At 59.8% G+C, this 12,184-nt stretch overlaps 1 protein-coding gene across 3 annotated transcripts; it reads left to right on the plus strand.

Annotated features, from left to right (window-relative positions):
* The first annotated feature begins 206 nt into the window (after positions 1 to 206).
* Positions 207 to 11,852, plus strand: LOC112617022 (chloride channel protein ClC-Ka). Of its 3 annotated transcripts, none has more exons than XM_025373752.1 (19): positions 207 to 310; positions 1,254 to 1,382; positions 2,194 to 2,322; positions 3,560 to 3,699; positions 3,999 to 4,076; positions 4,159 to 4,237; positions 4,772 to 4,897; positions 5,258 to 5,342; positions 5,455 to 5,556; positions 6,172 to 6,256; positions 6,534 to 6,707; positions 7,136 to 7,205; positions 7,368 to 7,478; positions 7,871 to 8,084; positions 9,123 to 9,256; positions 9,614 to 9,702; positions 10,236 to 10,319; positions 10,982 to 11,068; positions 11,417 to 11,852. In XM_025373752.1, exons 1-19 carry the CDS (start codon positions 211 to 213, stop codon positions 11,462 to 11,464), a joined length of 2,064 nt encoding a protein of 687 aa, XP_025229537.1. In that variant the 5' UTR covers positions 207 to 210; the 3' UTR covers positions 11,465 to 11,852. The 3 variants fall into 3 exon arrangements, with proteins under 3 accessions (XP_025229537.1, XP_025229538.1, XP_025229539.1); XM_025373753.1 differs by having other exon boundaries at positions 10,239 to 10,319; XM_025373754.1 differs by lacking the exon at positions 2,194 to 2,322.
* The last annotated feature ends 332 nt before the right edge of the window (positions 11,853 to 12,184 follow it).

A 12,184-nucleotide genomic window follows, 5' to 3' on the forward strand; every position in this document is an offset into this window, starting at 1 on the left:
CACCCTCAGTGACGGAACCTCAGGGATGAGGGCACACACAGACCTAGTGTGGTAACTTCACACACACACACACACACACACACACACACACAAAAGCACAATCCTTCCTCTTGATTTGGTGGGGAGAGCACTGGAAGGGCCTAGAGGCAGCGCGAGGATGTGCAGCAGCTCACCCGGGTCCCTCCCTCTATCTGCTTCCCCAGGGGCCTGATGGAGGAGTTGGTGGGGCTGCATGAGGGCTCCTCAGGGGACCCTGTGACTCTGCAGGAGCTGTGGGGCCCGTGTCCCCGCATCCGCCGAGGCGTCCGAGGTGAGAGCCAGGTCCTCTTCCCTTCCCCTTGGAGGACCACTCAGGACATCACTCCTGCCCAGCTCCCACCCCACCTCCCTGCCCAGGAGCCACCCTCCTCCTGGCATTTGTCTAGGGCCTCACTGCCCAAAGTCTCCTGGGAGGCAGGGAGAGAAGGGGTCTGTCTGTCCCACTGTCTGTGGGTCAGATGGGTCAGGCATCTGCCCTCTGCCTTTCGGGAGATATAGCCCAAGGCCTGGTCACTGTGCCCATCCTCCACCCAGGCCTCTCCCTCACCTACCTGTGCCAGTGAGGGGACGTGGGGGGCTGCTGGGACAGCTGGCGCCACAGCAAGCGGCTGGGGCAATCTGCACTTGGCACCTTTCCTTGGAACCCCATGTGCCTTGTTCACTTTGAAACCTGACTGTCCCCTCAGCTACAGGGCAGAGCAAGTAGGGACTCCAGAAGGAGGCTAAGTGCAGCCCCAGGGGCTGGTGCCCACAGCCAGTGAGGGCCAGCTTCCAGGCTGGGGTGGTAGCCAGCTGGCCAGGGGCATTTCTGTGGACCCAGAGGATACCTGTGCCACAGGCCCTGGGACACGCAGGAGTCTGCTAGACCCTGGTGCTCTCTCAGTTATGGACTCTGCGGGGATACAGGTGAAAGCTGTAGCTGCCAGCCTCCTCCACACTCCCTGTCCCCCAGGAACCTCCAAGTACAGGCAGGGATGCAGAGGGTGGACAGGTCAAAGGCCTTCCAGCAGGAGCAGCAGGTCTGGCACGCACTGTGCCGCCACTGTCACCCACCGCAAATTCTGCCCAGTCCCCAGTGTGAGGCAGGGTCCTTCAGGACTACCCCAGACTCTACTACCAGGGTCCTCCTTGCCTGGAGCCAAGCAGACCTCCAGGAAAGGGACTGTCTGTGCCCCTGCCCCAACATAAGCCGGGACTCCGATGCCCTGCCCCAGGTGGCCTGGAGTGGCTAAAGCAGAAGCTGTTCCGCCTGGGCGAGGACTGGTACTTCCTGATGACCCTCGGGGTGCTCATGGCCCTGGTCAGCTATGCCATGAACTTTGCCATCGGGCGTGTGGTCCGAGGTAACTCTTCCCTGGCAGGTGCTGCTCTGGGCCAAGGGATTCTAAGCACGCTCTGGGGATACCAGATGGGCCGCCAGGTGCAGTGGTGCAGGGAGAGATCTGGGTGCGGGGAGGGCTCTGGCTCCACTCCTGACTTGCTCTGTGATCCTGGGCAGGCTCCTGCCCCTCTCTGGGCCTCAGTCATCTCATTTGAACAAGGGAGAGAGGCCTGAATGTTTCCAAGAGCCCTTCATCCTCTGACCTCTCTGCCTCCTCTTCCAGCCACCCCGTTCCTTCTCCTTCCCTCCTCCATGCCTGGGGCAGGAATGGGGACACGTGCCTAGATCACCAAACTTAGAGTCTTCCCCCGCTCCCTCAAGAGCCTGCCTCCACCCTGAGGCCTCTCTGAAAGAGGGGGTGTGAGGCAGGAAGGGTCTAAGGCACTTTCTCTGGAGACCCTCAGCTGCCAGAAGCAGGACCTACTATGGTGTTTGGTGCTTCACACCTGTGTCATTTAGTTCTCAGTGGCCCTCTTTAGTCTTCAATGAGCCTGTGAGGGAGAGCCCATCACTAGCCCACTTGACAGATGGGGAAACTGAGGCTCAGAGAGGCTGAGTGACTTGCCCAAGGTCACTCAGCTAGACAATGGTAAACCTGGGATATGGACCCAGGGTCATACTCCTGCCTCTTCTTGGGGTTCTTCGCCTCACCGGGTGGCCTAGTCCTACCCTCTTCATGACTCCATTGACTGGTCAGTAAGTGGGCACCACAGTGTCTGGCCCCGAGGGCTGCAGAGGCTGTGGGTGCCTCCCTGATATCTGGCTGTCCCCAGCGCACCAGTGGCTGTACCGGGAGATTGGGGACAGCCACCTGCTCCGGTATCTCTCCTGGACTGTGTACCCTGTGGCCCTCATCTCTTTCTCCTCGGGCTTCTCCCAAAGCATCACGCCCTCCTCTGGAGGTGAGTCCACGGTCGCCACACCAGTCCCCACTGGCCAAAACCTTCTCAGATTCCAGGGGGCTTCTGATGGGGGGAATCGGGAAGCGGCAGCCTCATTTGACAGACGAAAGCCCAGAAGAGTTATGTGGCTTGCCTGAAGGCACACAGCAAGAAGGCCAGATCTTGATTCTTAGGTCACTGCTGGCCCTACTGGCTTTCCAAGGGCTTCTTGGAAGGAGATTCCACTGTGGGGCCTGTGCTGGTGCCAGGAAGGGGCCCGTGGAGGAGGCACAGCTCCCCCAGGCACTCAGCCCTGCTTCCAGCTCCAGGCCAGCAGAGGGGAACTCCAGACTCACTCAGTGGTGGCCTGAGGTTCTGTTCGGGGCTCCCCCATCCTGACACGGCCGTCTGCCAGGCCCAGTGGGAGGAACATGGACAACTCGCATTCTCTCTCTGACTTTAGCATCCAAATCTGCAAAATGAGTTTATGCATCCTAACCTCTGAGGGTTCTGTGTGATCAAAATAGGGCCAGGTGCAGTAACAGTCTATAATCCCAGCACTTCGGGAGGTGGGTGGATCACTTGATCCCAGGTGTTTAAGACCAAGTTGGACAACATGGTGAAACCCCATCTCTAAAAAAAAATGAAAAAAAGAAAAAACACAACCACAACAAAAAGTTAGCCAGGTGTGGTGGTGCCTGCCTCTAGTCCCAGCTACTTGGGAGGCTAAGGTGGGAGGATCACTTTTTAGCCTGAGGAAGTCAGAGCTATAATGAGCCAACGTCAAACCACTGCATTCCAGCCTGGACAATAGAGTGATACCCTGTCTCCAAGGGAAAAAAAAAAAACCTAACGTGAAAACACCGTGTGGGTAGAGTGTTGAGAGTTTTTTGTTTGTTTGTTTGTTTGTTTGTTTGTTTTTGAGATGGAGTTTTGCTCTTGTTGCCCAGGCTGGAGTGCAATGGCACGATCTCGACTCACTGCAACCTCCGCCTCCCAAGTTCAAGTGATTGTCCTGCCTCAGCCTCCCGAGTAGCTGGGATTACAGGCACCTGCCACCATGCCTGGCTAATTTTTTGTATCTTTAGTAGAGATGGGGTTTCACCACGTTGGCAAGGCTGGTCTCAAACTCCTGACCTCATGATCTGCCCACCTTAGCCTCCCAAAGTGCTGGGATTACAGGTGTGAGCCACTGCGCCCGGCTGAGAGTTTTAATCTAGAGATGGTCCCCTTCTTGTTCCTGTCCTCTCTGGCTAAGGTTCTGGAATCCCGGAGCTGAAGACCATGTTGGCGGGTGTGATCTTGGAGGACTACCTGGATATCAAGAACTTTGGGGCCAAGGTGGTGGGCCTCTCCTGCACACTGGCCACGGGCAGCACCCTCTTCCTGGGCAAAGTGGTATGGGCAGGGGTGAGGGCACCCCAGCCACCCCACCCACCCAACCCTGCCCCAGCCTGTCCCCCATCACCCTACCAAAGCTGGATCAGAGCAGACTCAGGCCAGTGCCTGCCTTCAGGGAGCTTAGTCTTAGGGGAAGAGCCAGGACAGGTCCCCAGAGTGTGACAAAAGCCATCTGAGGACAGCCCTGGGGGTTGGAGAGAGGGAGGAGGGGGTGTGGTGGGGAAGCCGTGCTGCCTCTGGGTGAGGCTGTCTGTGCTGCCCTCACCTGGGCCCTGGGCCCACCCTTCCCTCTGCAGGGCCCTTTCGTGCACCTGTCTGTGATGATGGCTGCCTACCTGGGCCGTGTGCGCACCACGACCGTCGGGGAGCCTGAGGTTAGGGACTCGGGGCTTCCTTGGAGGAATGGGAGTGGGGAGGGAGGGGGCTGACGCTGAGCCCCGGACTCGGATCCCCCAGAACAAGAGCAAGCAAAACGAAATGTTGGTGGCGGCGGCGGCAGTGGGCGTGGCCACAGTCTTTGGAGCTCCCTTCAGCGGTGAGACCCCCTCATGCCCCTCCCCCTGGGTCCCTCAAGCTCCTCCCCTCACTCCCTGGGTTCCCTCGGCCCCGCTGAGAGCCTGGAGGAGGGGGTGGGTCTCATTCTAGTTCTTACTTCGGCCCGGCCTTGGGTATAGCCATCCCGGGAGGCGGCGGGGGAGGGGGCGGGTGGTGGGGGGCGTGGTTGGGTGATGCTGAGAGGCTTCAGGGTAACATTACATAGACTTGGGTTTGAAATCCACTGGCCCCTTGGCCTCTCTGAGCCCAGCTTCTTCCTCAGTAAAATGGGGATCAAACTGTTCTCACCCGATAGTGAGAGGGTGCACATCTGCATTCCAGGCTGGACGGATCTCTGGGCAGCGGGCTCCTCCCCACCCAGGGCCCATGCCCTCCCCTCCCCTCCTGTCTGTCCCTGTCTGGGCTGTAGGAGAGCAGGACAGATGGGTCAGGGAGGAGGTGACATGGGGAGAGGGCCCTACAGCCACAGGTGGGTGGGGGTGGGGGGCCCACCTGAGATCAGCGTCGCCCCCAGGCGTCCTGTTCAGCATCGAGGTCATGTCTTCCCACTTCTCTGTCTGGGATTACTGGAGGGGCTTCTTTGCGGCCACCTGCGGGGCCTTCATGTTCCGGCTCCTGGCGGTCTTCAATAGCGAGCAGGGTGAGCCCCCTGGGCTGCCTGACCCTGGCCCTACCTGGGTGCCGGGGTGAGGAGCCCTCCCTTCCCCCCCTGTGTATACCCCTTGCTCTCCTCTTCCCTCTCTCTCCCTCTTTTTCCTCTTCCCTGTTCCCACCTCTCTGGGAGGATGGAAGGGGCTGACCTGTGCTGAGCATGAAGGGCAGGAGCCCTGAGGGTAGAAGGGATGAGGCTGGGCAGGGAGGCAGGAGCCTGGTTGTGGGGGCCTGGAATGCCAGGACACACATTCCGGGTCAGGACCTGGCACCTTGGCTGTTAGTCTGGGACTTGTGTTTGGGTGGGGTGGGAGCGCCATCTCGGCTCCCCACTGCTCTCCTTCCCCAGAGACCATCACCTCCCTCTACAAGACCAGTTTCCGGGTGGACGTTCCCTTCGACCTGCCAGAGATCTTCTTTTTTGTGGCACTGGGGTGAGTGGGTGCCTTGGGCCCCTGAGAGTCCAGTATGGCATTTCCCCAGGCCTGGACTGTGGCCCCTGGCACTGGGCTCAGGCTCTGGTCTTACCTCCCTCCATCCCCCAAGTGGCATCTGTGGCGTCCTGAGCTGTGCTTACCTCTTCTGTCAGCGAACCTTCCTCAGCTTCATCAAGACCAATCGGTTCAGCTCCAAACTGCTGGCCACCAGGTAGGCTCCGGGCCTAGGGGCTGGGGACATCTCAGCGAGCCCCTTGTGGGCTCCAAACCTTATGTAGAAAGCCCCACCCCCATCCTCCAACTGAGCCCCTAAATCCTTCCCTAGCCCATGGAGCACCTAACACCCCTCTCCAAGTCCCCACAGTCACTGTCCCCCCTTCCTTACTGGGCTACAAACCCCCCATTGAACTCCCATCCCTCCTTCAGTCTACACTCTCTCAACAAACCCCCATCCCCTCACTGAGCCTCAAACCCTTGCCCCTTCAAATCTTGTGTGGCCCCTGGCGTTGGCCTTAGCATTGGCCAGCCCTCCTGCCCCGAGATGCACATGGCCTGCCCCGGCGCGGCCCGCTCTCTCCTCCCTCCCAGCCTGCCTCTGCCCCAATTCTCCTCTTAATCTCCTGTGTGATTCCTCTGCCCTCAGTCATACCCAGTAGTGAGGGGCTCACCTCACGGGCTCCACCCCCTGGAGGGGGCCATGTTCCCTGCTCCTGCCCTTCCTCCTCCCCAGTCCTTGCTCTGCTGCTGCCTGGGCCAGGCCCTGCTTCCTTCTCCTCGGGATGTGGGAAAGGGAGGGCCAGCCCTAGACCTTACCCACCCCCCACAGCAAGCCTGTGTACTCGGCCCTGGCCACGTTGGTTCTCGCCTCCATCACCTACCCGCCCGGTGTGGGCCGCTTCCTAGCTTCTCGGGTAAGGGGCCCTGAGTGGGGGTGGCAGGAGTGGGAACACCCATTTGTTTTCCCCTTTACTTGTGTCTCACGTAATCCCCTCGGCACCCCACAAGGGCAACACCTGGGCATCATTCTACAGATAAGGAGACCATAGCTCCGGGAGGTCAGAGCCCTGCCCAAGGCCCCCTGCTGGGACGTGGCAGAGGAGGATTCCAGGCAGGATCAGGCGGTGCGGGGGCGGCTGGGGTCTGCCACTCAGGGCCCCTCAAGTCCAGTTCCCACCTGCCCCACCACAGCTGTCCATGAAGCAGCATCTGGACTCGCTGTTTGACAACCATTCCTGGGTGCTGATGACTTGGAACTCCAGCCCACCCTGGCCCGAGGAGCTCGACCCCCAGCACCTGTGGTGGGAATGGTACCACCCGCGGTTCACCATCTTTGGGACCCTTGCCTTCTTCCTAGTTATGAAGGTGGGCCCCCTGGTCCCCAGATGAGCACAGAGCCAGGACCAGCTCTGGTGGGTCAGGGGGTGCCTCCCTGCACCTGGTGGCATGGAGCCCAGGCCTTCCACCCACACTTCCTGATGTGTTCCCTGCCCACTGCATGGTCCTGGGCAAGTGACTTCAGCTCTCTGGGCCTCACTCTTCCCATCTTTAAAATGGGGTGGTTACTGGGAAGGCTGAGGAGGAACAAAGGAATGTACCTGGCACAGTGCCAGGCACACAGTGGGCATTTCTCAGGGTGAGGACCCTCCCCTAATGCCAGACTCTGGCAGTGGGCGCATGGCCGGGCACCCTCTTTCTCTCTAGGACACTCCCCTGTCCCCTGTCCTGTCTTCTCTTGTCCATGCTTTGCTCAGGGGCCTCTAACCTCTGCCCCGGGCTCCCCACTCCCACAGTTCTGGATGCTGATTCTGGCCACCACCATCCCCATCCCTGCCGGGTACTTCATGCCCATCTTCATCCTTGGTGAGTCTGGGGTCCTGAGGTTCTGAGAGTTTTGGGGTTCTTGGGGGCAGGGCCATGCATCCTGGTTCACCTTCTTCTCGGGTGGTACTGAGGATGGTCCTCAGGGATGGAGGGCTGTGGGGCTGGGTCAGCCTGGCTTCCCCTCACCCTAAGTCTGGCCAGGAGCTGCCATCGGGCGCCTCTTGGGAGAGGCTCTTGCTGTCGCCTTCCCTGAGGGCATCGTGGCTGGAGGGGTTACCAATCCCATCATGCCCGGGGGCTATGCCCTGGCAGGTGAGTGGGTCAGGGCCCTGCTGGGTGGGCGATGTCGTAGGGCTGGGCTGGACCTGGAGAATTGGCCGGTGGCTCTACAGGGCACTGAGTCCTCCAATGAACCCCCCACCCATCATGGGGGTCTGTCCCACCTGAGCCCCACCATTCCCGGGGGCCCATCACTCCCTCATGGCTCCCGTCCTGTCCCCAGCCCCATGGCCTCCCTTATCCCTCTCTTCTCACAAGCCCAGGCCTTGTGGCGCTTCCCACAGTGCCCAGGCTATGGCCTCTTACAATTCCCACCTTAGGCCCTGGCTGCAGCCAGGCTAGTTATGCCCTCACATGAGGCTGGCCCCTGGCCCCTGGCCCCTGGCTCCTGGCCTGAGCCGAACTGTGTGGCTCTGCCCCTGCAGGGGCTGCGGCCTTCTCAGGGGCTGTGACCCACACCATCTCCACGGCGCTGCTGGCCTTTGAGCTGACCGGCCAGATAGTGCATGCACTGCCTGTGCTGATGGCGGTGCTGGCAGCCAATGCCATTGCACAGAGCTGCCAGCCCTCCTTCTACGATGGCACCATCATTGTCAAGAAGCTGCCATACCTGCCACGGATTCTGGGCCGCAACATCGGGTGAGTGGCGCACACCTCAGGCTGGCTGAAGGGGGTCACAGTGTTTGGGCTTGGCTGGGGGTGGAGGGCACCTCCAAAAAGAAATGCCACCGCAGCTGACCTTGGACATGGGGGCTGGGAGGGGCTGACACACAGCCGTACTCTGGTCTCCATTCTCCCCAGTGCCCTGGGTGACCTTGGGCAAGTAGTTGGCCTTGAGGCCTCAGTGTCTGTCTAGGGGCCAGCAGGGCTCCACAGCAGGAGGATGAGTATTGCCCCGTGTACAGGTTGAGGAAACCGGGGCTCAGAGAGGTGCCGTGTCTTGCTCCAGGTGACATGGAGAGTCAGCACCAGATTCGAGAGGTCTCCTCCCCTCCCCCCACTTCTGCTGTCCTTGCTGGGACTTTGGGAGTAGGAGGTGGAATGAGAATGGAAATGGGCTTTGAGGTCTTCACTCAACCAGATAGGACCAGAGCAGCTTCTGGCCCCAGAGAAGCAGACCAAAGAGGCTCTGAGAGTCCCTGAGCTGGAGGCCCCGCTCTAAACACAAGCAAGCTGCTGCCTTGCTCTGAACCTGTTTGCCCATCTGGAAAACGGGGCTGTTTATACCAGTGGTTTTCAAACTTCCAAGTTTTTCCTCGGGGGTGACATACCCTTTTATAATCAAATGGAGCTATGCAGGGAAGGCTGCTGGGTCTGTGCTCCAATCTCGTTACCCGTTAATGTGATGGCCAGTCACTGAGCACCTGGCAGATACTGGTTTTCCGTCATCTCACACTCAGCTCTGTCCAAGCTGGGACAAGACCCAAGTGGAGCTGGTCTGGGGCACATGGGGGTCCAGGGGGCTGGAGATTTGGAACGGGGCCATCAGTAATGTGGTCCCCAGGTTTCCTCCCACCGTGGGTTCTAGGAATCCCTCATTCCACGAACCTCTCTGGCCCTGCCCACACTCCAGAGCCGTGGGTCCCCAGTTCTAGCAAAGCTACCCCCAGATCCTCTTGCCGGCCTGGGTCTCACATCCCCGACTCTGGGACCTGATGGGAGCCCCTCTGCCTGCAGCTCCCACCGCGTGAGGGTGGAGCACTTCATGAACCGCAGCATCACCACACTGGCCAAGGACATGCCACTGGAGGAGGTGGTCAAGGTCGTGACCTCTACAGACGTGGCTGAGTATCCCCTGGTGGAGAGCACAGGTGCCAGCCGGAAGGGAGGAGGAAGTCGGGGGTGCGGGATGCCCTCTGCCTCCTTCGTGGACCTGTCAGGCAGACAGGATCTGCATCCAGGCTCTGTAACTTAGCAACCAACCGTGTGACCTTGGGCAAGTCACTTCACGTGAGCCTGAGTTTCTTCATCAGTAAAATGGAAATCATGGCCACCCTCCCTTGGGATGGTTGACGTGTCTAAAGAGAGTCAGCCGAGTGCTTGTAAGGCATCCCCTGGGCAGCTGCTGGGGTAGGAGCATGGCGACACCTCCAGGGTCTTCTGGAAGCTTGGCCTCAGGCCTGTTTCTTCATAATGTGCCTTCCTACCTCTCCCTCTCCACTTGCCAGAGTCCCAGATCCTGGTGGGCGTCGTGCAGAGGGCCCAGCTGGTGCAGGCCCTCCAGGCTGAGCCAACTTCCTGGGCTCCAGGACACCAGGTAGGTACTCCTGAGGGGCGTGGGGATGGGACAGGGATCGGTCAGCAAGGATGGGAGGGGAGGGACCCGCTGATCTCCTGAGGGAGAGGTGGTCTGAGAGAGGCATCCTGGGGAGGCCGGCCCTGCACCCATAACCCTAGCCCAGAGGGAGTTTCCCGTGGTCACGTGGACACTGCAGGCTAGGGCCCCTGGGCTCCTCCTCATGCTCCACTTCTTGGCAGGGAGATGATAGAGAGAGAGGGTCTCCCACCAGGTCTATGATGCTTGTCCTCGTGAATAAGTGGGACGCTGTGTCACTCAAGCCCTAGTCTCCTACTTGGCTGAGCCACAGCTTATAAAGCCAGGACCCAAGTGTGGCTTCTTGGGGAGTCCACCGAGCCTTGGGCATCTTCCATGAGTCTTCTACGCCTGGGTGGCCCAAGTTGCCTGGTTGTGTATGTGTTGGGGTTCAGGGTCCCCCCGACTCCCTCTGGACTCTGTCCAGGGGCCCAAGGTCACATCTTCCCCAGCAGAGACCAGGCCAAGAAAGCCAGCAGTGTCTCCAGGACATCTTGGCTGGGGGCTGCCCCACGGAACCAGTGACCCTGACGCTATTCTCAGAGACCACCATGCACCAGGTAACAAATATTGGGGAGTGTGACGCACGAGGCCCCTGGGGCAGGGCAAGAGCTGATGAGGAGCTCAGGCTCCAGCCTCCCCTCCCAACCTGCCCTGCCCACCTCATGCTGCTTCCTGCCCCTCCTGGGCCTGTGTCTTCATCAGCTGTCCGGGCAGGGCAGCCCCTGCCCTGTCACCCCTCACTGCCAGGGTTGCAGGGATGATGCAGAGAGACAAGGGAAGTGGGGGGCTTGGCAAATGGAAGTCTCTGGGTGGAGAAAGACAGTGGAGTTGAACCAGGGCACACGTGCATTTCAATTTCAGGTCCACCACATTCTCCCTGTGTGATCTTGGACAAATTATGTAGCCAGTTGAGACAGAGCCTGGCACAGGGGCGGGGAAGGGGCAGAGGCCCACAGGGAACCTGGAGATGGCCCTGCCCCCTCTGTGCTGCTGGAGGGTGCTGGATATTGGGTCCTGTCCACCTGCGGCCTCACCCAGACCCTTGCATGGACTCTGGCATCTCCCAGTGGCCACACTGGACATTGCAGGCCTGGATCTCTTGCCTCCCACACACATCAGGCCCGGCCCCTCTTCCTGGCTCAGAGGCGTGGCAGAGTGGGCCAGAAGGTGGGCTGGGTGCCTTCTACCCTCCAGTGTTTCCTAACAATCCCTCATCCAGGCACACAACCTCTTTAAGCTGTTGAACCTTCAGTCCCTCTTCGTGACATCGCGGGGCAGAGCTGTGGGCTGCGTGTCCTGGGTGGAGGTACCAGGGTCCCAGGGGCAGAGCAAAGAAGGGGACCCATGCCTGAGAAGGCTGGGGAGGTGGGGGGGACACCGGCATGCTCCCATCCAAACCTGGGGGGATTCAGAGGATACTGATGAGTCCCTCTTCCTGGCCCAGATTGGCCACTGGGCCTGGCTCCCCTACCTTGTTTCCTGGCCAGTGGCCAGCCTGCCCCTCTCTGCCTCAGTGATCCCATCTGTGCAATGGGGTGGCACGGGCTCTGCTATTCACCCAGAAACCACCCTTAGAGGACTAAAAATGCTGGTGCTGCCCTCTCAACCTCCTCTACCTCCCCACTCCAGCCCCCTCCCCCTTTCTCTGTTCTAGATGAAGAAAGCAATTTCCAACCTGACAAACCCACCAGCCCCAAAGTGAGCCAGTCCAGCAAGATGAAACAGGGCACCCCAGCTGCCTGGTACTGAGGTTGGGCTGAGACCCTGCCTCTCTTCCCCCATCACCCCTTACCCCCACTCCAACCCAGCTCCATTCCTTGGCATAACAGACAACTCTAACCTAGCCGGGAAGAAGATGGCTCATCCTGGGTGTGACGATGGCCCCTGCCTTGAAAGACAAATCCCACCTTGGACAGAGCTGAGTGTGAGATGACGGAAAACCAGTGTCTGCCAGGTGCTCAGTGACTGGCCATCACATTAGTGAATAACGAGATTGGAGTACGCTGTCACCAAGGGCAGGCACAGATGCCCTCTGGGGTTGTCTGATTCCCAATGAGAAGCTCCTGAGAAAAATAAAGCTGGTTCCCAGAGCCGCTGTCCATCCCTCATCTCAGCTGCAAGGTTGCTGGCCTGGGACTGGAGCTCCTCACCTGTGCTGGCCCAGAGTGAGTTTCCCGTGGTCACGTGGACACTGCAGGCTCGGGCCCCTGGGCTCCTCCTCATGCTCCACTTCTTGGCAGGGAGATGGTAGGGAGAGAGGGTCTCCCACCAGGTCTGTGATGCTTGTCCTCATGAATAAGTGGGACGCTGTGTCACTCAAGCCCTAGTCTCCTGCTTGGCTGAGCCACAGCTCATAAAGCCAGGACTCAATTGTGGTTCCTTGGGGAGTCCACCGAGCCTTGGGCATCCTCCATGAGTCTTC

The sequence above is a fragment of the Theropithecus gelada genome, unplaced genomic scaffold (assembly GCF_003255815.1).
Source record: "Theropithecus gelada isolate Dixy unplaced genomic scaffold, Tgel_1.0 HiC_scaffold_15816, whole genome shotgun sequence".
NCBI classification, from domain to species: domain Eukaryota; kingdom Metazoa; phylum Chordata; class Mammalia; order Primates; family Cercopithecidae; genus Theropithecus; species Theropithecus gelada.

Excerpts from the sequence above, each read along its gene's own strand:
- LOC112617022 (XM_025373752.1), top strand. The coding sequence starts at position 211 with ATGGAGGAGTTGGTGGGGCTGCATGAGGGCTCCTCAGGGGACCCTGTG. Across the intron at positions 5,557-6,171 it reads TCCAAACTGCTGGCCACCAG|CAAGCCTGTGTACTCGGCCC; the intron begins GTAGGCTCCGGG and ends CACCCCCCACAG. Across the intron at positions 11,069-11,416 it reads GCTGCGTGTCCTGGGTGGAG|ATGAAGAAAGCAATTTCCAA; the intron begins GTACCAGGGTCC and ends TCTCTGTTCTAG.